We start from the raw sequence: 27,074 nt of genomic DNA, 5'->3' as shown, positions 1-27,074 counted from the left end.
TTCAAAAATACCACTAAATATTTGTTTAAGATACTGAAATTTAATATTGCACGGACTTGAACCCTTAACAATTGTTTCCGAGACTCAAACCATGTAGAATGTTCTAAAGAATGATTTTCTGCATATTTGTTAGACGAAAGGTGGCGTACCTAAAGGCTGGAAGCTCGAACCATATAACTTTTAAAAGGGAGAAAATGCAATAGTCAAGTCTTCCGACTAATAGATACCCGTTACTCAGCTAGTGGAGCAGTTTGTGGGTGTGGAGTAAGTAAACAAATTTGCGCTGCGGCTATATTTAATCACTCGTAGAGTAAAAGAGTATACCAGATTCGTTGAAAAGTATGTGACAGGGAGAAGAAAGTGTTTCCGACCATATAAAATATATATATTCCTAAACAGAATCAATAGCCGAGTCGATCTGACCATGTCCGTTTGAACGCCTCGATCCTAGGAACTATGAAAGCTTGTTGCAATTAAAGATGCAGATTGCAGAGGCACAGGCCCACCGCATGTTTGTTTCCAAACGTTGCCACGCGCACTCTAACGCCCACAAATCGCAACAAAATTGCACATCCTCAATTTTACATTTTTTCCTTTTATTATTGTTTTCACCCCCCACCCCACCCAAATTTTTATGGATTTTCGAGACAAATGTTAAAATTTATTTTTCGCACCCCTACCAGCTGACTAACGGGTATCTTAAAGTCCAAAAACTCGACAATAGCGTCCCCCCCTGATTTTAAATTAGAGCTAAAAAAGTAATAAAAAAATATTTTCCGTCGTTAGAAGGTAATCGTGTGCAATTTCGAATACAGAAGCATTGTTGCTTCTATAAATCTTATACATTTTTTTCTCGCACTTCCTTCAGCTGAGCAATGGTTATCTAATTGCCGAAATACTTGACAATAACGTAATCTTCTGTTGTTCTTACAATAATTGCTTACATATCTATATATTTTATAATCATAAACTATGTTTAAATTTTTTTTGCAAATATACATTTCTTATGTTAAAATACTACCTTGGAAATGTATGGGTATGTTAGCAAACTCGGTACACGTCCCCGTGTGTGTTCATCATCATTATCTACATTTCTGATTCTCGTCATGTTGTGGTAAATCCATTTAAGTTTTTAAGTTGTGTTTTATGTACTTGAGCACAAATTTGATGTCCGCACGTAATAGGGCGTTTTCCTCCCCGTTGGTTTTTCTTCCCGCACCTTCGAAATTTTGAGTTGCACAGTCCGGCCATCATTTTATTGCACTTGAAAACTTAATTAGGCCAAAATGCGGTGTGAAAGCCTATTGATGGAAGAGAGAACTTTCATTTCGACAGCTGTTCTGGCTTTTTATTACACGCATCAAAGGTAATTTGTTACAAATTTGATGTGTTTCTATTTTCTGCCAAACGGGAAAAATAAAAAAAATGGAGATAAATCCTGGAAGTTGGTTGGGCTTGAATTAAAATTGTCTGTGCATACTCGTCTTACCTTTTAAATATTTTGTTGGTTGTATGATCATCAACCTTTTTTAACATTGCTGTCGTGCTGTCCCTTTTTCCGGAATAGATCCATTTTTTTAAAGACTATAGCGGGAAAATATTAAAACATTCCTTGTCCGGAAATCTTTAATTTTTAACAAATATAGTTTATTTTTATAATGTTATAACTTAATATAATAATAATTTCTGAATAGCATCATCTACTAGAAATGAATTTTTTGAAAGATTAAATTCTGTCTGGGCTTTTGTTTTTTTTGTACAAAATCATTTAAGATTTTATATATATATAATTTTAAATAAATATATATATATAAATATAATGTTATATATGTATATATATTTTTTTATTAAATAATGTTTTAATGGTTACTTTTGGTGGCTTACCATTGGTATGGTTAATTTTGCTTCAATAAATCGAGCTGCACTATACATAAGTACATTCCTAGAAAGCAATTTTTATGTAACAATTGGTGGTAGCATGGTGACTAGTCTATGGTTTATTATATGTTTTCCTTGATTACTTCGTTTATAAATTTCAAATTTGCATTACAAAAAAATAAACATTTTTGTTTTTCCTGATTGGTGTTGATGTTATCCCCAATCTAGTTTTGTTTCATCCTTGCGCATACATTATAACTGTAGCGCTGAGGCTGGCCCTTGGAGGATGACAATAAATTTATTATTTAAATTTTCGTAGCTGATTTACTTGCATTTGTTATTCAATATTAGGGCCATGAATTCGGCATTGTTTTAATTCACTTTAAACCACATAAATTTAACTTTACATGCAAGGCGACAACTCACGTGCCCCTGAGTGGCGTCAGCGGGCAAGTACGTAATCGTTGCCTTGTTCGTTTGTAAGTGTGAGCTGCTCGTTTAATGCTATGAAAATGTCGCGGGAGGGAGAGACTTAGCTAAGCATGCTTAATTCAATCAAAAGCACGATCTAATGCCTGTTGAATCGTTAGTAGACCTCTTGGCTGCAGCAACTACAGTTCATTCAAATCACAAACGGACATATCGTGAAGCCATTGTGAAAAAACCTCTTTACAGATGATTTACTATAGGGGTTTTGAGGGTTTAGTGTTATTGCTGGTGTGCCTGGCGTTGCAGTATACTGTAATTTTTGCAAACTTGCGTAAGTATCGAATTGCACCGATTGCAAGGGACTATCTTGTGACGCATTTCAATTTCTGTTGATGTGTGAATGGCCTTGACTAAAACAAATAATAACGTTTCTAATTGCGTTACACGTCAAATTGTAAGTTTTTATTGTTGCTAAATATCTTTTCTGTTAGCGTCCACAATTAGACCATGCGCCCGCAACGAACCTCTTCTGGAGCGCTGTATCATTAACGCTGTGTACCAAATAAGGCCATTACTAGTGCACGGAAACCTGGGGGATGGCTTCACAACACCCCCATTAGAACCGTTGTTCCTAGATAATATTGAACTAGGACTAACTAGTCAATTTCAAGCTGTTTTCACGGACCTTGAAGCCAATGGAGGAAGTAACTTTGTCATTGACCGTCTTATGTACTTAAGTATTAGCATTATGAAAATGTTGATTCTAAGATATTAATTTTTTGCATGAAGTGCCAAACCGTTAGACACATCGTACGATCTCTGGATTACACTCCCGCGCATTGACTTTAGAGGGAAGTACTCGTTGCACCTTAATTGGCTACTTCTAGACATAAAAGGAAAGGGAAATATGCAGGGATATTGCGGTAGGTTTTAACTTTGAACATAAAAACTAAAAAACAACTCATTTGCTTTATATTAGAAAACGCAAAAGCATTCGTTAAAATTCGTGGCTCTCGCTATCTGCGAAATGGCAAAGAATATGTGAAGTTCACCAAGATGACCATGCGCATTGATTTTGAGGATTTTAAATTAAACTTGGCAAACCTATTCAGCGGCGATCGAATTTTGGGGGACGTAGGAAATAAACTTATTAATAACAATCAAGAATTATATCTCAAAGAGATTGTGCCCGGCTTAGAGCAAGGACTTTCGAAAAAGTTTTTAGATGTGGCGAATGAAATCATTGCCAGCGCTACATTTGATGAGATGTTTCCCCCTGGAAAGACGATCATCAATCCGATTACACAAGCGCCAAGATTACCATCATCGGTTCTCAGTCCAGATATATTTGAGCCCCCCTTTGAAGTTGGAAATCCCGATGGAAGTATTTTAAATAAAGAGTTCTTTCAAAACTGATTTTAATTAAATAATTCATTTGTGGGCCAATATTGGTGATAACCCACACTCTTTTTGGGAAATGTTTAATAATATAATGTATTGCCTTTTAAAATTTTATGAACTATTTCTTCGTTAAATGGAAATTTTTGTGTTATATATTACATCGTAAAATTATATAAAAATTATGATTAAGGCTGTGAATAACTTCTAGAACCTCTTCCAAGTCTGTTTTTGGATTTTCATATTAGGCTTGAACTTTTTACAATGTAAAGTCACATCTAACTGCACCATGGGGACTGCTTAGAGGGGGCACACATACACTCTATCCGAGCAATACACCTGGAGCATTGTGCGCGGGACTATTTGTTGGCCCTCTCTTGCTTTTGATTAATCACCGGCCACGACAAAGATGAATTTACAGAGATTTTTTCCTTCAAAAGTTTTTACTTTCATTTCAGGGAGGAGGGCAGTTAATTGCGTTGGATGGACTTGGGTTGCCAAAAAGTGTTGCTGCCCTGGTGATATTCAGCTGGCTATAATTAAATTCATGCGACGCAGCTGTCACTGGCAAGAAAAAGCATTATCGACTTTTAGGTGCTTAATATTTCAAATGAAAATGTTTTTGATGTAAACAGAGGGAAGCCAAAGAAAAACCTTGGCAACATCTTCCACTTCCGTACTGACCAATGCCTTGCAAAGTGTCGTCGGCATTAATTTCATTTATTAATTTTTAACTACGCCCGCGCACCAAAATAAAAGGAACTTGATAAATGGAGAGCTTGCAGGAGGAGCATTACGTAGAGTGTGCGCTGGGAGGTGGTTTGAAATCTTTTTCTTTTCTTTCATTGTACGAGTATTCATTTGTTGTTGCTTTTTTTCCGCTTCTTTTTCGACCTTTTTTGCTAATTTTTTTTTTTAATTCTTTGCTTTTCACTTGAAAGCCGCTCAAAACGTTGAGATGCTCCGAGGCCCGCTAATGTCCTTTCTTTTATCATTAAGTAGAAAACGTGGGTGTCTTTTTTGGGGATTGTAGGAGGGAGGGTGGTTCATCTGGGGCGTGGCAAGTCTGTTTTGTTTGAATGAAGAGGGGTGATGGGATACACAGGTATTTTTGCTACCATTAGAAAAATCCTTACTTGGCCGGCCTAAGTTACAATTTCGTGAAAGGAAGGGACAAAAGCTAATTTATATAAAGCTTGTAAATAACATTTTAAAAATAAATAAGCAATTTATATAAAGAGCTTACTTCTTTGTTATACATAATTGCACTGCAAATATACCAGTATAAAATATTATCACATACAATTTTATTTTTTTTTAGTTCCCAAATTTAGAAAATCATCTTTGAAAAGGGTTGGGTCAGAATGCTATATCTGACTGACAATTTATAGAAAGACCTTACTGGCTTGTTAAACATTATGGCACTGCAAATAAAAGAATATTAAATATTGCTATGACATACAATTTTGCCTTTAATATTTAGGTTGCCAATTTTGTAACATCAACTTTCAAACGTATAGGGTAAAGTATAGTATGCTATATCTGACTAAAGTTGGCTTCGTTTCGGGCAACATTTTCGCAGTCGCAAGTGCATCCAAACTCAGCTTTGGGGTATAGGTTTACAATTGTTGGTGAAGCGAAACGTTCTTCGCAAGAGGCATACTGTCGGTGATGGTGAATGAAGGCAAGACTGACCCTGTCATTGAATCTACGATGGGGCTTATTGCTAAAAGCTTTGTACCTTTGAAAAAGTTCTCGCATTATTTCGTTGGGGTACTTAAGACAGTTTCGCGGAATCGGATATGATGTTATTGCAGTATTACAGCGGATTTTTTGTTCATCCTGTATTACCGACGTCTTTAAATTATCATTTTCCCACATCCCCTTCTGAATTTGTCCCGTATGCATATGATAGAAAACACCCTCGCCATTTTTGTATCCACGTGCAAAGTGTCCTTCGTACCGGTTTCCATTGGCTGGTTTATATTAAAATGATAATTCGGAAGAACCATTAAAACTATTATTATTTACGAACCGTAAAACATGACCCCAAGTCCGTGCCGGAAATCTGTCTCCCATTCGCCCGCATAGATATTCCCATCGTTGTACCACTGGATTCCCAAACCGTGCCGTCGATTTCTTATCCATTTTCCAAAGTAGACGCATCCGTCGGAATAGAATTGTTTACCTTCTCCACATTTCATGTCATCGTACCATCTTCCCGAATATATCAGTTGTACTTCTGTTCCGCGTTTTCGTAGCATTGATCCGACTCCTTGTCGTTTGTTCATCACCCAGTCCCCTTCATAAATGAGCTGGCCTTCAGGATGTTTTTTACCAAAAAAGTACTGGCTAGTTCGTTTTGCCGTCTTTTTGACGCCCCAGCCCTGATGTTTGTTGCATAACCAGTAGCCAGAGTAGGTCCCTCCGCCAGGATAATAGAACGTGGCTCTTCTGCCCGAGCTGCAGATGGGTTTATTGGGACAAAAAAATCGTTCCAGGCAGGTACTCATACTGTCAAAAAAACTTTGACTTGGACGCTTAAAGATATGCTAATGTGAGAGTTAGGATATGCATGACAATGGAAAATTGATTAAATTGATACAGAAGGAAATGTGAATTTTGTGAATACTTTGATTTATATTTTTCAATAACTCGACCCTTGAGCAACTCAACATATGAGCAGAAACTACCAAACAACTGGAACACAACTTACGGGGTTTTTAGAACCGCTTTACAATAAATTTCAGGGAAAGTTTATGTTAACGTTTTGCGTGTGAATAAACCGTAATCATATTAATAGGATTGGAAAGCGAAAAGGTAAATTGTTGTGTATGAGCTGTGGATATTGAATAGGTTCCTTTTTTTGTGACACTTAAAGTTTTCGATGAATGAAAAACCGATTTACCGAGGGTTTAAATTATAATAGATTAGTAAAGAAAATGCTATTAAAATCAAACTTTCGGGATTTCCTTAACATTTCTGTAGATGCATTTAAATTGTCAATATCTCTAAAATATAAATAAATATTATATAATATATAAAACTTGATACATACTATAACATAAACAAAATAAAAGCTGCCAAATAATCAGTTGTTTTTCATCATAAAGTGTGGTATACACCAGCTTTTCAACAATATATAATTTGGGTTTAAATTTAATTAAAAATATCATATAGTGGCAGTCGGAAAGGTAATTAAAAATAAAAGAAAATAAATCATATCATAAAGTCATGTTATTCGGTATACAAAAATGTTATTTTTGGTATTTACTTACTTTTTTTTGGTTTACTGTAAGTGATAGCCTGTAAGTAAGTGATTATAAAATATAATATTGGTCGTATAAAGATTGTTTTAAACTATTAAACCAAGCCTATTTAGCCAAATCTATTAAATCAAATCTATTTTTAGATTAGTCTAATGGCAGTTGTACATAAGTTCATTCATCGAATTTCCTCCTTCGGTAGCAACAGAATCGAAATCCACCTATGGGCTGAATATATGCAAGTGACAGGCGCTTTAATTTTTCTTCCTGTTCGACAGCTTGTATTTGGACTGTATATGATAAGCCTAATTAAGTAGGTTGCCGCTTATTTTTTTTTTTTTTTTTACGGAAAATCCCAGTAAAGGCAAACGTTTGGTTTTCTTTGCTCTCTTTGTATCCATTCCCTTGTATTGATAAACTTCAAATAAACAAAACAACGACAAAGAAGAAAAATATAAAACTCAAATAAGTACAACTTTTTGTTTTCGGTTGAGTGAAATGGAACATTTTAATTGCTTTGCCAATATATATCTATAACAGATACAGCGGTTTTGCTTTATAGGTATGTTCATGTGCAACTAAAAAGTTAAACATTTCCATGTGTATTAAGCATTCGACAATTAAATTATGATTTTGAATATCATGTATAATTGATACGCATCGCAACGCTACCATAGGCTGAGCTATGCGCTCAGGTCCAAGAGAAAATTGTAAACTCTGTTAGGACCCACAACATTACCATTATCGATTTTAAAAAATTGTAAGACGCATAATTTGACGTAAAGGTAAATATGCCCCAGATAACCCTTTAAATATTATCTAAATCATAGGGGATGTTTATTAATAGCCACGCAGCCATTAGATAAAGTATGTGAAAGAGTAAGGTCCGACGGCATAAAATACATATCATTTATGTGGGGTTGTTTTTACCGTTGTTGCGATAGCCATCGGGGTAGAAAGCTTTTTGTTTTAATTTAACCCTTTTATATCCAACCTATGCCCAGTGGGCAGTGGCCAAACATCCAATAAGGGGTCACCGCCTGATTAACCCCTTTCTCGTAATTAAGGGTGTGAGCCACTACTGCCACACCCACGAAAACCACCCACAAAGGCAATATTTTCAAATTCGAAAAATTTAAACATTTTATTTACGAATTATTTTATTTTTGGTGGGGGTAGTCAAAACTTGAGTTTCTTTGATTTGCATGCGCTAAAGTTTCTTCAACTGGAAAGAAAAACAGAAAACGAGCACCAACAAAAATTTGAGCTTGAAACAAATTAACAGTCCAATGATTATTTTCAAAAGCAAAGGACGAGAAAGGCAAAGTTTGAGTCTATGGTACTTATCATATCCCTCCCTTCTCCTTTCTGGGGGCCAGTTCAAAAATTAGAAAAGGGCATAATTTTAATGAACTTTCTTTTGGAGTCGCGACCTCCAATCAAATAAATACTGCCTGGTATCCAAAGCAGCTGTCGAATAAGGACTTACAATTTTCCATTCCGCTCTGCCCACTTGTCTTGGGTTTTGAGTACTCTGAGCCTTGATGGAAGTTTCTTTGTCAAAATTTTTTGCAAAGTATAGAAAATAAACAGCTTTAGTTGATATAGAGTAGCTTAAATAGTGAACAAAACGACGACCAGATCATTGATTTTATAACTCGCCTAATTAAATATGAGTTGTATGTAGTAGCACCTACTCATTTAATCTGATAACTTGACCCGAGCTTTAAACAATTTCGATGGCACAAAAGACTGCTCTCGAACAAAGGTCCCAGTAACAACTCAAGTTAAGATTCCTATGCATAAATATATTTAATGTCATAATAAAGTTAATAACAAATCAAAAGATAATATTGGTTTGTGTCTTGCAATTAAATAATTTGTTGATTGGGCTTATAAAACAAAAAAGCAAATTGTTTTAAAAGCTCGATATGTAATCAGCGATATTTACCCTCAAGTATTATTATTTATTTATTAATATGTTTTAATCTATAAGCCCTAAACAAGAATGGTTACCGCTTTAAATGTCTTTGAGAATTAGACACGAAGCACACAAATAGATAGATCTCTATTCTCCGAGGAGAAACAAACCCGAAATGATTGATTAGAGGCTTGGTTAGACAGTTAGGTAGACATAAAAGACCTCAATGTGCGTTCGGACTCAATCTTGCCTAATATTTTACGCTCATTTATGGCATTACTGGAACAGACAGCGATGCACCCTCCTCTTTACAATAGACTTAACTCTTGAACGGGCCCAAAAGGAATTGCAACTGTGGATCAAAGGATCACAATGAAGCGGATGGGAAAAATAAAACCAACGCCCGCTTGACATTTGGCTGCTAAACAAACAAATACTGCAAAAAGAAGAGCTGCAAGGAAAAGAACGGAGGAAAACGGACAATCTGGCAAGTACCCATTCATTGCGGGGGTGATACTCAGGTCAATCAAAGGCTAGGATCTGACGTGTGCAGTTGCTCTACGGTGTTGCCTTTCGTTTTAAGAAAGGGAATATGAATCCGCTTCCTTGTTAAAAAATGGAAACTGAAATTGAAATTGTGTCATTTCATGCCATGACCTGAAACGAATGGGGAGGGGCAATACCAAGGGACACATATACACCTGGTCTTCAATAGGTTCTATGCTCTTTGTGTAGCCTGCTTCCTTTTAACTGGCATTTTTAATTGTTTGCGTTTAACCGTTATCAGAAGAAAATTAACGAATGCAGAGGAGACACAAATTTATCGAAATTCGTATTTTTTCTGTGGGCTTTTTATGGCCTGAACTCTTGTCGTGGCCAGTTGCCCATTAAGTTTACTTCTAAGTGTCATTCAGCCCCATTCTCCCCGGCCTCTCCGCGATTTCTCCATCAGAGCGCTTTGCACTTGAAAAATTTGCGCATGCACAGCAATTTCTTGCCTTGCTTTTCACTTTGTTTCTCATTTTCATTTTCATTTCCTTGCCTTCTTCTTATTCCAATCTTAATTTTTTGTTGGTGCTTCTTTGGGGTTGAAAATAATTCATTTATGCAAATGAGGGGGTGTTTAAAATTAAGCAAAGAGCACGTAGGCAGAAGCGGCACAAAAAACAACAACAGCAAGAAGCGGCAGAAATAATGAAGGAGGTGACTCGCTAAGTGGAATGAAAAAAGGGAACAAATTCGGGCCGTGCGGGCAGTAAGGCCATAAACAAAGGTTTTCGCTCTCTCCCTAGAACCCCCAAAAACCCCTGGGTGTCCTATGTATCTCCGAGCAGTTTCCATATTTTCTTTTGTTAGATATAAGTTACAAGTTTAAGCTGTTCATAGAAGCTTTGGTCAAAAAAGGGGAGAGAACCGCACGAAGTTTGAAAAGGTACAACATCTCAAAGTAGGATTAGCAAGAATATATCTGGTACCTCAAGAGGAAGTCCTTGTTTGTATTTACATTTCTAGGTCGGACGAGAAACTATGAAAACTTAAATACAATTTTATATACTTTCAAGTAAACAGCTTCTTGCTCCAGCCAAATGGCGACAATGGCATGGATGCATCATGCCCCTTTTCAGCACAAACAACAATCGAAATTCAAAGCACTGAAAGGAGTAGCTCAGCCTTATCATGAAAAACATGACATTTATTACGGTCTATTAGCGATGAGAAACGAGTCGGAGAGGGGGAGTGGATAACTTACATGCGTTGGTGTGAGGTCATGCGAATCCTTTAGTGTTTTGAGGGTGAAGAGTGTGTGCGGTCGCAGTAGGTGAAAGGCAACGATTTGTAATGCTTTCTGTGTGAGATTTTTTATGCAAATATAACACACATGTATATGGCCACGGAAGTTAGATGGGGAAGCCAACACAAAATGTTTACGCGTGCTGCTTCTGTGGCCACATACGCATATGTGACGACTGAACGGAAAAAGAGAGCTGAAGTTCAAGCCAGAGTTGGAGTAGGAAGGGCCGTGCCCTCGCCTCGAGCGGTTGTTTGTGTTTTTTTTTGTTTCTGTTTCACCACGCTGAAAGGTTAAATGTTGCCACTAGGCACATAATTTTGTCAAGTGCTGTCAGGGGGTCTTACACTCCATCCTAAGCTTTCACTTATTTGTGTTGTTTCCGATCCTTACGTGCACAGCGTATAGTGTCTAATAGGAAACTAACAACTTAATTAATTCCATTGCCATTTATCTTCAGTCTGGAAAGATACATATTCGCCACGGAAATCAACAAATTTCTATTGGTCAAACTTTGGCGTATTCGAATTGTCTTTTCTCCAACTTTTACTATGCGGCCTTATTTCAAATACGATTTATTTATGCGAAAGTTTTGCTCCAAGCTCATACACGATTGACTGCTTCGAATTACTTACTGTCCTGTTAAAGAATTTGCATTATTTGATTTTCTGCGCCAATACGAAGTCATAACAAAAAATAAGTCTTTAGTCGAGTAGTTATCCCTAATCATAATCAATAGCCGAGAGGGTTTGGCCATGTCCGTCTGTCCGTCCCTATGAACGTCGAGATCTCAGGAACTATAAAAGCTAAAAAGATTCAGATTATGCATATCAGCTTCCAGAGACATAGACGCAGCGCAAGTTCGTGTTCGACTCTAACGCTCTCAAAACGCAAAATACTGCCACGCCCACACTTTTTAAAACTTTTTTGATATTTTTTGTTTTAATTTTTGATTAGCCAATTTCTATCGCTACACAAAAAACAAGAACTCGACCGTTGAGTTGTCGTTGATATACACAAAATAAACTTTTCATAATTTTGTATTGCAAAACCATGCTCATGTTATGAACTATAAAATATTCATATGTGTTTTTGTACTAAGAAAACACATTAACCAAATTTGCTTGCGACGAGTGAAACGTTGTCAAAACTGAATTATTCGTTGAGTTTTCCGGGCACTCACCTAATTGCATTAAAAGAAATGTCTTTATCAAGGAATGTCCAAAGGGCACCCCAAGCCCTAGCGAGGAAAATTGCAGTTCCTTGCTTACTAGGCATATGTTGCCTTGTCTTCTTTGACGCCGCTTCCCCTCTAAGGTTGTCTGTCGCCTGCTTTTCAAATTTTATGACATTTTTACTCGCTGTGGTTCGGAGAACACGAAAGATGTCGAAATAGCAATGTACTTTTAGTGTACTTTCATTTTGAAACAAAAACATTTCTTATTATTTTCTTAATTCTTTGTGTTGGTGTTGTTATGCATTACCTTTTAAGTTTTTATAACTGTAATAATAGGCGTAATTGTTTAGGTAGTTTCACTAAAGGCTGTGTCTAAAAGCTTTTTATTGTACGTAGTCAACGAAGTTCGCTTCAATATTAAAAAGCACGTATTTTAGACTTAGTCTCTACAGTCAATTCAACCAAGTTAAATGCATTTATACTCTACTGCTGATTAGTGTATACCATTCTATTTTGCCAAATATGTAGTAATTTAATTTTAATTTATTAAAGGAAGCTGAAGGTTTTTGATTAAAGTATTCGATGAAAGGCAATAATATAATAATTTTATTACCGTGGGCAATACTTTTCGTTAGATAAACGAGGAGTGTATGAAAATATACCTATAAGAAAGTTATAGATGCATATCATAAAGAAATAATCACAAACAAACATACACTTGCGAATTAATCTTCGACATTAACATCCTTGCCAAAAAATTTAAAGCAAAAATCAGATACAAGTATATCAAACTACATAAATGTATTGAGTTCGGATGAACAGGGAATGGAAGATTGGAAAAAAATTAAATGAAAATATCGATCAACAACGGTGGTAACGAACTCCAACCCTTTTGCTTGGAGCAGGATAATCATGTAGGGCAGCAGACAAAACGGCTTTATTGACGATCTAACATTAAGGAAATGCATCGAAATTAAAGGAACGAATGTGACTATATGTGATATATTAATATTAAGTTTTTAGAAAAGAGTAGATAAATTGCCCATATTGGCAAATTTTATAATAAACCCTTAGCGCTTGGTATATTTCTCGGGTTTTGTTTATTTTTAATAATTTTTTTCTTACTTTTACTATATTCTGTTATTGTCGCCTGCTGTTTTTGTTAAGTTTATTCACCCTTTGCAAATGAGCTAGATACTTTTGGGAAATAAGTATATAGCAAGGGGAAGAGCGCCCACAAGAAAAGTACAATTTTCCACATTATCCCCCGACGCTGACGAAGGCTGCGCAGTTGAAGGAATCGTTGGCGCGAGCTCATTCAAATTTTCTACTCTTGCTTTACACGCGCGTTTTCGTTGTTTTCGCTTTTATATTTTTTAATAGGTATACAGTTTTTTTCCTACGCCAGCTTCGGTCGAGGGTGGCACCTTTTTTTCAATGTCCCCTTTTAAATGGCGGCTGTGCCAGCCACTTTTGGCTGTGTTGGTCTGGCACTGAAAACGGTTTCCAGAACCTTGGTGTATTTGTTGCGAACGTTGCTAACTCCACACCCATTCTCGGCTTCTTACGCTGTCTCCCACTTCCGCGTATTCCCATCTGCACTTGCCGGTATTAAACCTAATGTTAATTGTGTAATATTATATTTGAAAGACAACAAAATTTAGGGTTGCATTTCATGCTTCTAATGAAAAGTCAGTTTTTTAGTGATCCGCAGCTGTCACTGATTTTTTTTAGTTTAAAGTAAGACCTTTGTTTTTTTTTTTTACTTATAAGTAACTTAATATGAAAAACACTTAAGTTTATGGAAATTTGTGTTGTTAGTGTTAAACTCAAACAATTAAGTTTAATAATCAGAAAGTTGCTCATTCTAAATAAAAGACAAGATTAATGAAATTTTTCAAAGTAATCATTTGCAAAATGTTTATTCGAGGTGTGGTATATTTTTTGTTAGACAGACTACATGGTAAGAAATCATCATTTCCCTAAGTAAAATGCGCGACAAGTCAAGTGCCAACTATAAGACCCCTTTTAATAATTTGTTGTATATTTATGCGATTTTAAAAATATAACGAAAACTTCCGATGGATATTAAAATACAAAGTACATTTTGAATTTGGAACATTAAAATCATACCCTTTTACTCCACGAGTAATGGGTATAATTACCGCATCGATTTTTTTCTATTTCACCATTCCAGGGCTTTTTGTGAAGAGGTCGGTGGAGTGGAGTTCAGTTTAAATTGGGTTTGACGCTTACTCCCAGCGAAGTTCCCCCACCGTGACTATTGCTGTCGTTTTTTTTTGCTAGATCCCGCAGCCGCTAGACAAAAAACCTTTGACACAACTTTTTTAAGCATTTTTAGGGGTAGCTCTTTTTTTTTTCTTACCATCCCTTGCACATCCTTTTCATCCGGAGCTTTTCTAATAAAAAGCCACCGACAATTACAAGAAAGCCACGCGATTAATAAATAAAGTTAAATTACTCAAAATTTAAAAAAAAAAAATGTTAGATACTCAAAATCTACATTGGACCGCAAATAATAAAAACTCTAATACCAAAGTACGTTTAAATATGCTTGTTTTAAAGCAATGGTGGTATATTCATATTGTAGCGGCAGTTCCTGGCCAGCACATGTAGCTTTTGCTGGATATTAATCAAGACCATTTTTTGTCTTCCTGCTGTGCACGTGTGTTTGCCAGTTTTCAATATTTACCTGAAAAGATGTCACGGAAGCAGTAGATTTCTTAAACCAACTATTGGGGGAAAAATGGGGCTGAGGGGGTGTGTAAGCAAGTTCAATTTTCGGCTTGTTTGAACATGTGTCCTTTCTTTACCGGTTGACCGTTCTATTTGAAAAAGGTATTTGGATCAGGATATGCTTGAAGCTGGCAAGGGTCAGCCGGAGCAATAGCACCGCAGGACATGCCAACGTAAATGGCAGGGGCAACTGTCAATGCCAGAACTTAGGCCCGCAAGCCTTTCTGTTTTGGCTAACCTGAGCGAGCAGCTGTCTAAATTGCTAATAGGCGTAAATGAGACGCCCAATGGACGCCAAAGGAAAGTATAATTTCCGTTCCTTAGAAATACTGAAAAGAAAACGACGTGTGCCGCTCGCATTCTTTACGCAAAATCCGTTGTTGATCTTCATCTGCATGTGCTGCCCCTAAATCGGGATTATTCGTCGCATGCTAAATGCAAAAAAGGGAGAAGGGAAAACTAAAGGAAAATCGAAAACCGAAACCCTTTTAAAATTCCATAAATCCCTATTGTGAGGTACATACCGAAATCTGTCTATACCGTTTTTTTTTTTTTTTACCAGCAGCCGGAATTTGCATACCCAAAAAATTAAATATTCAAAAAAGTGAGGCTGTGCCTGGCATGGCACACGACAAAAGCACCCCTCATAAAGATTTTTTCTGTTCGTTACCCAGACAACATTGAAAGTCCTATGGCTGGGATAGCGACAACCCTTTTTGCACTTTTTAAAAGGGGTTTCCACAACTTTTAATTTGCATTTTGTTGCTTTGTGTTTCTGTTAGGACTTGAAAATCAAGTTTTAACTTACCCCTAAAGCTGTCGGCATCAGGATCTCTGCATAAAACACAAATGCCTCATTTTTTTGGTACAGTTTTTTTTAATTTACAAGTGAATATTCAAGTATGCTCTGTAAGGGTTAAACGCGTAGAAGAGCTGGGGTAAAACGCAAAAAAAAAAAAAAAACGTGGGTTCTTTAGCATGTGCTCAAGCTGAAAAATTTGGGCTGATGTGGTGAAAAGCACTTGTACTAATGAAATTTTAGTTTTTTTTATTAATTTTTGTGATAGTAAACGAAAATAATTAATTTATTTATAGGGAATTTTAAAAACCCTTTACAATGCAAATATATAAAATGGTAACAAACTAGTTAATTAGATGATTTATATCATGTTTTATAAAATAATAAGAATACTATATATTATTAAGTCGAAAGAAAAACATTAAAATAATTATTTTCACCTTTAAGATCTTGAAATAGAAAAAAAAATTACAGCAGTGCAATACAAAATTCAAAAACAAGCAAGGGGTAACAAAATCGCAGCCTTGCATGCAAAGCAAAAGTTAATCACAAAATACATTAAGGTGGATAAAAAAAAATAAATGAGAAAAAAAAGGAAGCAGACAAGGGGGTCGTTTTTTTCCCTTGATAGGGGTTAATTTAATTTATGCACAACTCTGAACTGGAAGCGTGTCAGCTCCGATGATTGCGGCAGTAGATGCCATACTGAAGTTGATAATAAAGTATGCGAGCATCACGAAATGCGCTTATTTTTTGCTCGATTATTTAATTTGCAAAATATGCCTTGGTCTATAAAAATCGCGGCCCCCACGGTTACGCTGTATGCATAAGTTTTCTTAAAAGCTATTAATTTATGCTTGCCTGGGTGTGTTAGGCATTTTATACTAATCTATACTAAACAGAAATAATTTGTAGTTTAACTCTTTGCTACTACATTTAATTACAATTTGTAATAAACTGCATACGGTTCTTTGTTCCATCAAAAATTTAAGAGGTAGATATTTTATATAATGTGCACTCAAACTCCAATTACAAATTATAAGCAGGGGTTCTTCAGTCAAATTTCACGCGCAGTATCTATAATACCACCTTGATAAGAATTTGTACATTAAGAAAAACTGCGTGGCCACCTGCGCAACCCAGAGCCAAATGATGCCGTTAAGATGCTTATGGCAAACGAAGGGCGCCAACTAGGGACGCAAATACTTCAAAAGGCATTTAAAAAAAGCAACAAAATGAAAGCTAAGATACCCCAATGCCGCAAAGGGGGTGGCTTAGAAGGGGTGGCAAACGAAATTTAATTTTGTACTTCGCATAAACTTAATTACTCGTCTTGGACGGCTGGATGGGACGGGTGTAGAGAGACGTCCAGCTCCTCAATTTCCTTGGGAGAGTCTGCGCAGTGCAAGAGTTGCCTTTGCTTCGTTCATTACTGGTCGCGCTTAATGGGAAATATTAAATTATGCCCGCGGCACTGTGCTTTGCTGTCTTCATTTTGGGTCCTTTGCTAATTTAACCCTCAGCCAGCTCAGATTGTGAACAGCAAAGCCTTTTGTCTCCCCACTAGAATGCTGGCTTTCATTTGAGTGTCAAACAAAGTAATTTCCACGTTAATTGCACGCCATTTTGTGCCTTCGGTCCTTGGCTTTGTTGATAGGCTGATTATCCTTTCATTTATGCAAAGTCGTCGCTGTTGTTAATTCATTTATTCGTTGCCAACATCCTGGTTATGGGCTTGTCTGTCTCTTAATTAATGTTTTCCTTGTTGTTGTGCTAGGGAGTCATCTGATTAAAAGGATATAACGTCAAGACCTGCTTTATACCAGGGTACTTGGACGGATGTGAAAGGTAATTAAAATTTTGTTCTTTGCAATGTTTAATTGCGTTTTAAATATTTAGTGGTGAATCCTTCAGACGAAAATAAAGTGGATTTTATTGAGGGCATATTTTTTCTTGTTCCATTGAACGCGCTTACGTGTCAGGCTTCGATGTTGATTCAAAGTCAAATTCAGTTACTCATTTAAAGATTTTGTCTACCAAAAACACTTTTTATGAAGTGATGATCACACTTCCTACATAAATAGTTCTGATGACAACTTCTGTGAGGTTTACCGATTATACATTTTCTATCATTTGCCTGATGAATTTTGAATAATTTAGTTTTGTCGTGTTGTATAAGTAGACATCTTTACAAATTCTTTTGCACTACGTTTAGTGCCGTACACAGCTGAAAGACAGACGGAAATTCGCAAGTTGCACAACCTAGGCTGCGACCTTTATTCTATAAGCGAATTACAAATCCATTAGGACTATTTCGCAACAGCATACGAGGACGATAGACATTTGATACGAAGCTTAATGGAACAAAATGTAATAAGTGATTTTTAGAAAATCCTTTTTGGCCCAAACTCATCCAAAACCCATATATAGGTTATAATTAAATTGTGAAACCAAACTGAAACCTCTTGTCACCAAATATATATATATATCTCAAACTGACCGTTTTCACTCGCCTTCATTTCCTTTCCCATGAGCGTTCTGATATGTATGTTACAGAGGTCGTAATTGAAACAAAGAACCAGGCGCATGTAAAAGTCTGCGAAAAAACACACAACAAATTGTTTTAGACGTATCAACCCCAAAAAGCTAAACCTCATCCAAAACCCATTTATATATATATATAGCTTATAATTAATTGTTAAACCGAACTGAAACCTTTGGTTACCAAATATGTATTTTTCTCAAACTGACCGTTTTTACTCGCCTTCATTTCTTTTCCCATTAAGATGCAGTTTTCATAATTTAAATAAAGCACCCGCCGAATGTAAAAGTCTGCAAAAAAACAGACACAAATCGCTTAAGACGTATCAACAGTTGCCAAACGCCCTCGCCCACACACGCAAAAACAATTTCGAGTGTGTGTAGTGAATGATAGCTGGTTGATAGCTCACTTTCCATGGAACACAAAGTGTCAACAAGCCACACTCCTCCCTGACACGTCAACGAACCACACCACGCATATAATTTTCAAACGTTTTTCACTTGATTTTTTCTAAACAAATTTTGCAAAAAAAAAAAGGGGAAGAAAGGGTCCACGACCTTCCCAAGGGGGAATAGAAATGCTAAACCACATGAAAATCGCGTGTGCAGTTCGTCGTCATTGTTGGAAAATTGGCATTTCCGCTGTCAAAGTCGTTGCGGGTTATGCATGTAAATTTGTCCAAAATTGCCGAAAATTTGTGGTAAATAAAAACATATGTGTTAGGGCGGAAGTAATTCACTTGTCTAATGTTTATGTATTCACCAGACCTTTGTTATACAATCAGTAGTATGGTTATTTAGCACGGTTAATAAAATGTGTAAAAGGAGATAAATGGTTACAATTTTTTGGGAGGGTGAATAAAGAACGCTTAAGTTCATATGTGCGGAAGAAACATTTTCGAAAAATGTTTCATAGCTTGCGTGGCATTGCGGCTCATAGTCGAAATTACCAGAATTTTCGAACGGAAACTTTAAAGCCTTTCGCAAGTACACTCCTGAATTCGTTTAAACGAATGTTTAAAAATCCCATGTAAAGTTACTCGTCCTTGCGCTTTGCCTTTCCTGCGTACGACGTTAATTCCATGAATAATATACGCTCATTTCTTAAGCTTTCACGCTGACGGTTTTTTGTACTCACTTCCTTGGCTTCATTTGTTTCTTCGTTTCTCTGCATCTAATTCCAAAGGGGTTGTTCGTAATTTTCGTTAAGGAAAAATGTCTTTTGCTTTTACATAGCTTTCGGTGAACATCTGAGAGACTAAAATGAAAAATATAAATGAGTCAGAGAAACCGCTGAGAGCTGCTTGCAAAGAAAAGCTTTGCTGCAGGGGGTGTTGGGCGATGGGAAGCAAAGATGGAAACGTCTCAATGAGTTTAACGCTCGCTGCTTGATAATGAGTAGCGAAGGAAGCGCTTCAGCGCTTCTTTAGCCGAAAGCCGGGAAGCTTTGCCCCATTCCAGGTCGACGCTTTTCTTGGCTGTGACTGCCTTATTCCAGGATTAAACTCTTTGATATGAAGGCAAAGGTGCAACAGGGACGCACGGTGGCCACCCTCTCTTTTCCACAGACGCAGGTGGCCTATTGCCGCCATGCTTCAAAATAAAGAATTGGAGGGATTGGTAAGGAGAGAAAGCGAAAGCACTTCGTATGCAAATGAGTTTTTCGTTATCGTTGCTGCTGACGCCGCGGCCGGTTTCGCAGTCGCTGCTGTCCTGTTTGAGAGGGTTGTTTTTCATTTTTTCTTGCCGTTATTCTTTTTGCCCTTTCTTCGCTTCTACTACGTGTACTTGATAAGAGCAGGGCCAATCTCGAAAATTCCAAGCGAAATTAGTATGAGTAGAATTGTAAAATTATAATGAGTGTTTTGCGCTCACCCACTTTCTTGGTATGTACCATTTGTATGTAAGAGATGAGGCAATTTTTTCCAACTCATATTCTACCATTTTGCGGGAATTCATTTGTAAGCGGGCTCTCCTAGATTGCTATTCTTGATCCCGATCCCTTGCTAATTGCGTTTGCCTACATTTGCATGACCTGCTAAGGTCCTGCTGGCTTATACTGACCCCTGGCGTTCGCATGTGTTTTTCGCATTCCTTTAAACCGTTTTGTTCCTTTTTACTATTGTTTTAAATCATTTTGTTTGTCCCAAGGTGGTAGTCCCATGCTCTTCTGGTGTAAAAGGTGAGCAAGAATTATAAAAATGTTACGTAAAAACTCACCATTAAACATCAGCAAACAATTTTAAATTACATGAATAGAGTTTGTTATAAAGTTTTATCAATTCACATGATTTTAACTTTAGGATTTATAGAACCATCCAGTTAAAAAAGTTTGGGCTATGCCAGTTGAGCTTAATTAAAAGAAAATATCCTTAATATACCTGTTACTCGCAGGGTAAAAGGGTATAATAGATTCGTTGAAAATTATGTAACAGCTAGAAAGAAGCGTTTTCGACCATATAAAGTATTGATCAGAATCAAAATCTAAGTCGATCTGGCCATGTCCGACTGTCTGTCCGTCCGTAACAACGATGAGATAAGGCATGCAGATTCCTGAGACATAGACGGAAGTTTGTTTACTGATGTCACACCCACTCTGACGCACACAAATCGCTTAAAAATGTTTTGGTATTTTTTAAGTTTTTTATGTCTTGTAAATTTCTATCGATTTTCCAAAAAAAAACTTTTTGCCTCGCCCACTCTAACGCCCTAAAATTCAAGAAATAGACCAAGGCTGACAAATAATAGGAACACTGAGGTGAACCCTCTACCAACAATCCATATTTCATTCTATTGTCCGTTTCCCTTTAGGGAGCTTGTTATAATGCCTTGCTTGGATGGGCGCCTAGATTTTGTGAGAAGACTTCTCGTCCTTATCCCCATTTTCGGACGTTGCAAACTGCTGGTGAAAATTATAATTTTTCAATTTGAATAATGAGCGACAGTGGGGTGCGTCGGCGATTCTTTGCCGGCGGAGCCTTTAAATTCATTTTGCATGCCTCTTGCGGCACATGAAAAAAATATTTCAACAACCGAACAATCGTAAACTCATTTGACAACCAAAAATGTTTACCCCCCATACCAAATCATTTACTCGACAGCTAGAAAAAAAGCTTAGGTAGGTAAGAAGGGGGGGTCCGAAAAATATACCTACACTTTAAAACGGTAGTTACCAAGAATATATTTTCTTCTTTAGATTTATTTCGTAATTAGCTTTTATAAGTTAAATGGGGCGTAGACATTGTATTAGATAACGTTACGTTCCGCTTCTTACTTGTTAAGTTATTTTTATTTTCGTGTATGCTCACAGAGTATGTTTACAGAACTCTAAACGAAGAAAGGCTAAAATGCTAATAAGCAGTGCAAAGCTTGAGCATTTGTCCTGCGTCTCACTCTTTTAGACCATTTTTTATATGTAAGTACATAAGACGTTCTTTATGTAATACTCGTATATACCATTTTATATATAGAGAGCTGCCAGGATGAAGCCTTTTTTGGCTGTTGAAAGGGGCACAAAGAAGAGAAGGCGTCAGTTCCGCGGGAAGGTTGAACGCGAGGCGGTGGGTATGAGTGGGTAGTATCGACTTTCTTTCATAGCGTTGTAGATGTTTGCTCTCTCTCTCTGGAGATTAAATGGAAAAAACACTGTGACATTTTCTGACTGCGCGGCGCGATTTTTATATTCGTTTTTGCTCAGCTGCTGCCGTTGCCTGCAGACGTAAATTTAAATTCCAGTGAAGGGATGACGAAAGGGGCTGGGCATGGGGAGGAACGTGGCGACAGCATTAGTGGGGCGTCTTGTGGCAAATGTAAAATAATGCGAAAGGGCTTCGTTTGCATAAATTAAAAATTTATGTAATGCTGCCAGTTTCGCTTTTACGAAAAATCGAAGAAAGCTGTGGCTAATTTTCCTATAGCGGGGTTGTTTTTTTTACGAATCTGTACAACAAATTTTTGTTTAACACAATATTTTAATATATATATAATCTATAGATATTATATATATATATATAAATATTTTTTTGGTTTCCCAGATATAGCATATTTATATTTAACATAATATATTAGGGTTTTAAAGTAATAAATAGTTATTCAGTATGTATACGTATGTATGTATTTATTAAACTTATGCATAAAGGTCAAACGCCTGGAAGTAGGACATTAAACAAGAGAAGAATAGTTATAACAAAAAGTAACAGCTTTGTTTACTTTTTGTATGCTCGACTGACATATCTAATGCAATCATGTACCATAATATAAATTTTCTAGCTTATGTTTACTGATGTTTTTTACAAGTTGTATGTATGTATATCTATAAAGGTTTTAATATAAAAACCCCAAAAATTAACACAAATACGGTTTGTTTCTGGATACATTGCACATCCCTAGCCTTAGTTAGGGTTATAGTTTATTTACATAAAAATTGACAGTGGTGATTTTATATATTTAATTATATCTATCGGTTTAAACGTCGAGTGTTGCTGTACACAATTAATATGAAACATATGTATTTGAGGTCTTTCGTGCGCTGACTTTCAAATGATTCGAAATGCACTTTCTATTTTAGTTTATAAGTTTTGTATTCTTTTAATCTTGAGGAACTTGTATACCATACATTTGAATGAACAAAGAAAATTACATATTAATTTGTTGCATTTTTATGACTTTACAACGTTTTGAAATAAAAGCAGTAAGTTTGTTAGCTTACTGAAGAATAAAACCAAAAATTGCACTAAAATTATTTTAAAGTTTACATTTATATTGTTATATACAACCTTAAATATTTTTACATCTAGCTCAAATTTTCCTAGTATTCAAAATTGATTTCTTATTTTAGGTCCTTTAAAATATGCATCAAAATTGTAATACATATAAATTGTTTTTGCTTCATAATTTATATTTCTAATTTTTGTATATAAATTCAGTTGAATTGTACGATTGCCAAATTGTTGAATGTATATACTGTTCAGCTCACAACAATTTCGATACAGAGGTATTGGAGGTATTTGGTTATAGCATTTTTTTTCCTGTGTATTTGGTTCATGTCTTACAATTATAACTAATAGTTACGAGTGCTAAGATACGTAGGATTAACATACTTTTGATACGCATTGATCTACATTCTTATAAAGGTTATGCTTTTGGAATATATATTATTGTTTGCAACAATAAAAATATTTATTTAAAAATGGATAAAAATTAAGATAAACTGCGTGAAGGCTGTTTAAAATTTAAACTTACAAATAAAAAACGAAACAGTTAAATATAAACGTTACCATTGTTTTTCCATTATATTTATTGTTTATATTTCAAGAAGCAACAAATGAACCAAATATTTATTAAAGTATAAATATAAAAGTCTATTTATTTAGAATGAGCTTAAAACATTATTAACTCAGTTATTATATATAATAATAGTTTTAAATAGTAAATGCAAACAAAACAATTAGCGAACAAATGTTTTTTTTTATTATTTAACTTAAAGTTAGTTTTGATTTCAAGATTATTGGCATTGTTTTCTCAAAGAATTTTTATCAAATTATATAAAATTAAGCTATTAAATTAAATAAAATTATTTATAGATTTCCTAATTAAACTTTGTCTTTTCATTTTCTGATACAATACATTTTTAGAGCGCCGATTACTTTACGATTCGCAGCTGCGTAAGATGAATATGTACAATTTAAGATGCTTTGAAACCTAAGAATATAACTTAAACTTAAGGTAAAGAATGGCACGACATTTTCGATTTGATTTGGTGGGGTTTGGCGGCAACAAGCATATGGCATGGCTTACTTTGTACAATTTTAGAGTTGGTTTTGTGTATGTGCTAATCTTTTTCTAGTCTCGTATGTATTGTGTTTTTTTTTTTTTACTTGTACTTATCATTAAATTCCTGTTGCAACAATTTTTACTTCCCACTTCGAAATAGCAAAATTTTCAATTTTGTTTTAATAAATGCCAGTCAATTCCATCTAATGAAAACTGATTATGGCTATGTACAATTAGGTATGGTAATGGCCTAATGTTGTGTATGGCCCATATAAGGAGCAGCGGCATCATCCAAATCATACAAGTCTATATCATCGGTTTGCTCATGAGATCCGATCGAGCGGGGCGAATGCATGCTCAAATCCTCTGGCTCGGTTTGCTCAGGCATATCACTGGGTACGTGAGGGATTTGCGGTGGAGGTAGGCGAAACACTCGGCGAATGTCCTGTGCCTTGCGTCGTGCGATGCTGCTGCAATGACCATCTACAGAGCTGGCTCCATCCTCAGACAAATCCAATGGACCATCGTCTTCCGTTGTTGCTTTTTCCATGTCGACCGACTCGTCCGAACCTCCATAGTTGGCACACATTGCCGCAAATTTATTCGTGGATGACTCGATAGCCATTGCGGAGACTGCCATGGGGTAATCTCCACTCATGGCTGGTGAAAGAGCTGGAGTAGGCGGCGACTGAATGCCACACTTATGATTCATCAGATGGTGGCGCCGTCGGAACTTCATGTGGCAGCGGTCGCACTCGAACGGCTTTTCGCCGTTGTGAACCAGCATGTGTGACTTTAGCTGATTGGAGTCACTGAATTTGCCATCGCAGATTTCACACGTATAGGGACGCTCGCCAGTGTGTACTCGCAAATGTCTTCTAAGATTGGCCACCTGAACGAATTGCCGATCGCAGTGCGAGCAATGATATGGCTTCTCTCCAGTATGCAGACGCATGTGGGTTTTTAAATGATGGTCACGAGTAAACCGTTTGTGGCACTCCGGGCATTCGAAAGGCTTCTCACCGGTGTGGGTACGTTCGTGGTTCTGAAGCACGTGCTTATAGCCAAAGCTGCGTGAGCATATTTTGCAGGTGAAGCTTTTGTCGCGAGATGGGTCCTTGGAGACAGCGACACCTCCAGAATTGCCACCCGTTCCGTCGTGCGTTGAGTTGGGAGAGCTGCCACTGGAGGGCGGAGATATGGGGCCTCCCGGTGTATGGTAAAGATCGTTTACACTCATGCTGATCTCGGTCTGGAACTCCTTCTTAACCGACAATTTTCGAGCCTTCTTCGCTGGCTCATGGTGCTGGGGTGTGCTGTTGGGGGAACTTAACGGGTGCTTCCCACTGCCTAGAGGCGTAGACAGCGGCGAGTGTGGGCTGGCGGGCGGCGAATGTAAATGCGTGCCCTGGGGCGGGAGCGTCTGTTGGGCAGCCCAAGCCCCAAACAAAGCCGCCGGATTGTGTGGAAAGAGCGTGTTGGCCAATGTGCTCATGGGCAGTTGGGCCATGAATGCAGCAGCCTGACGGTTTGCAGCCAGAAGTTGGGTGGGTGAAAGCATTCCGAAAGCTGAGGCAGCTGCCGCCTGTTGGAGACCCATAGCTGGGTACATCGCAGCGGCGCTTGTGGCTGATGTGTTGGCCGACATGGGAGGCGATAGCGACATGGAACGGTCCAGAGCGACGTCCTCTTGTTTTATGCCAGCTAATGCAGCAGCTAAAGCTAAAGGAAATCATAAGTTAGTTGACTGTTTAATAAAGGAATCTAATTTGAAAATGTCTAGCAACTGATGTGACCTCTTCGTAAGAGCAACGGTTTAAAAGAGCAGACCATTTAACATATGTTACATATGTGAGAGAAAGTTTCGTGCTCTCCGTACTCTTAGTATTTTGGCAGCTCTTTATTCGCGCCTAACTGGCTTTTGTTTTGGTCGATAACGGCTTAAGTGCCGGGTTCCTGTCTAAACGTGTAAACACAGTATAACTGATCGGTGTGTGTACATGGGTGTTTTGTATTTTTTACATTTGTCTTTGCTATCTTAACGCCATCAATACGTCAACTACGAAGTCTTAGTGATATTGATTTTGTTGCGGAATTAAAGGACTAAATGAGGAAGTGATCACACACAAGAATTTCTAGACAGTTTATAAAATGGCCGAATATTTTAATATTGGCTTATACTTACTTCGCGTCTGTGCGTCTTGAAGCATTGATATGGACATCAATAAATTTTTCCTGTGCTTATAATTGTGTGCTCGCGCAATTTTCTCCTTCACTCAGCAAACACTTAAATTATTCGCCTTAGTAGTTTTGTAGCTTCAGTTTTTTAGACAACAGATTTCATTTGAGCAAATTGTGCACTTTCAGGGATATGAACAATTTCTTTTACGCACTTTTGTACTTTGAGGTAGAGAGATTTCACTAAAATTTCCTTTTATAAAAGTTCACCGATTTTGCAAAATGAGGTAGTTGAAATTTGATTCGATTATTTTTCTCGCGGTTGTGTGTGGCACAACAAATGGTTGTTCCTTTCGCTGACAGAGCCAAATCACGACTGATACAAATTCGCTGCGTGAGCTAACTATAAGTACGCTCTGTCTCGGCGAAAGAGTCTCACTCACCCTCGTACGCACGCACACCGGGACTCAATGCGCTCTCCCGCTCACACGCACGCAAATACGCGTACAAACAGGAAGGGAAACCATCACGGCGAAAGCGAAAAACGATCCCCAAGCCCGAAGCAGGTAAAGTAAAAATGGGTACTTCGCTGAGTTGAGTGAGTGGATTTCATCGGTTCCTTTTTATACCTAAAAGTGCTGAGTTTTCATATGCAAATTAGTGCGAACGAGACAGCCAGTTCCTTTCAATGCCGAAGACATTTAGTTAGCTGGAGTCCAATATGGACGATGATGTTTTTTAACATAGGATGCCGATGAGAAGTATCTTCGCTCAGTAGAGGGTTTTATGACCTGTGCGTTTCTAGTCAGTCATAAAACATAAAAAATCAAAACTATGTGTTGACCATTAAAGGACATTTTTTAATACTTATGACCACTTCCGCTTGTGTTTTTTAGAGCCTTCATAAAAACTGCACTTGCGGCAATATTACTCCAAATAAAGATCACGTAGGAGTTATCAAAGTAGCTAAGGGACGTATAAAAAAACTCACTCAGATGTGTCTTGGTCATTTCCCCTTTTTACATTCGAGTTATAGAAATTATCTAAGCTGGCTAAGGGGGATGAACGCCAATAGAGAACTGGGCGAAAGGGAAACAGCGAGAGCAAAAGAGCCAAAAGTCATGAAAAGAGATGTCACGGACGGGGTGGAATTTCAAGCGTGCGCTGTA

At 37.0% G+C, this 27,074-nt stretch overlaps 3 protein-coding genes across 3 annotated transcripts; 1 reads left to right on the top strand and 2 right to left on the bottom strand.

Annotated features, from left to right (window-relative positions):
• The first annotated feature begins 2,444 nt into the window (after window positions 1–2,444).
• On the top strand, window positions 2,445–3,723 carry LOC122614012 (protein takeout). Its single transcript, XM_043788464.1, has 4 exons — window positions 2,445–2,638; window positions 2,799–3,036; window positions 3,097–3,230; window positions 3,287–3,723. The coding sequence occupies exons 1-4, from the start codon at window positions 2,554–2,556 to the stop codon at window positions 3,721–3,723; spliced, it is 894 nt and encodes a 297-aa protein (XP_043644399.1). The 5' UTR covers window positions 2,445–2,553.
• Window positions 3,724–5,151: 1,428 nt separating this feature from the next.
• LOC122614162 (MORN repeat-containing protein 3) lies at window positions 5,152–6,311 on the bottom strand. The gene is made up of 2 exons (XM_043788656.1): window positions 5,741–6,311; window positions 5,152–5,681 (listed from the first exon to the last, which is right to left on the bottom strand). The coding sequence occupies exons 1-2, from the start codon at window positions 6,216–6,218 to the stop codon at window positions 5,242–5,244; spliced, it is 918 nt and encodes a 305-aa protein (XP_043644591.1). The 5' UTR covers window positions 6,219–6,311; the 3' UTR covers window positions 5,152–5,241.
• Window positions 6,312–23,977: 17,666 nt separating this feature from the next.
• LOC122614304 (protein krueppel) lies at window positions 23,978–26,025 on the bottom strand. Its single transcript, XM_043788859.1, has 2 exons — window positions 25,913–26,025; window positions 23,978–25,449 (listed from the first exon to the last, which is right to left on the bottom strand). Exons 1-2 carry the CDS (start codon window positions 25,947–25,949, stop codon window positions 23,978–23,980), a joined length of 1,509 nt encoding a protein of 502 aa, XP_043644794.1. The 5' UTR covers window positions 25,950–26,025.
• Window positions 26,026–27,074: the final 1,049 nt, after the last annotated feature.

The sequence above is a fragment of the Drosophila teissieri genome, chromosome 2R (genome assembly GCF_016746235.2).
Source record: "Drosophila teissieri strain GT53w chromosome 2R, Prin_Dtei_1.1, whole genome shotgun sequence".
NCBI classification, from domain to species: Eukaryota; Metazoa; Arthropoda; class Insecta; order Diptera; family Drosophilidae; genus Drosophila; species Drosophila teissieri.
The sequence above is the reverse complement of the archived record's forward strand: the minus strand, read 5'-3'. Positions and strand labels throughout refer to the sequence as shown.

Excerpts from the sequence above, each read along its gene's own strand:
- LOC122614012 (XM_043788464.1), top strand. The coding sequence starts at position 2,554 with ATGATTTACTATAGGGGTTTTGAGGGTTTAGTGTTATTGCTGGTGTGC. Across the intron at positions 2,639-2,798 it reads TGTAATTTTTGCAAACTTGC|CGTCCACAATTAGACCATGC; the intron begins GTAAGTATCGAA and ends CTTTTCTGTTAG. Across the intron at positions 3,037-3,096 it reads TTTGTCATTGACCGTCTTAT|TGCCAAACCGTTAGACACAT; the intron begins GTACTTAAGTAT and ends TTTTGCATGAAG.
- LOC122614162 (XM_043788656.1), bottom strand. The coding sequence starts at position 6,218 with ATGAGTACCTGCCTGGAACGATTTTTTTGTCCCAATAAACCCATCTGC. Across the intron at positions 5,682-5,740 it reads ACTTGGGGTCATGTTTTACG|CCAATGGAAACCGGTACGAA; the intron begins GTTCGTAAATAA and ends AATATAAACCAG.
- LOC122614304 (XM_043788859.1), bottom strand. The coding sequence starts at position 25,949 with ATGTCCATATCAATGCTTCAAGACGCACAGACGCGAA. Across the intron at positions 25,450-25,912 it reads TCAAGACGCACAGACGCGAA|CTTTAGCTGCTGCATTAGCT; the intron begins GTAAGTATAAGC and ends GATTTCCTTTAG.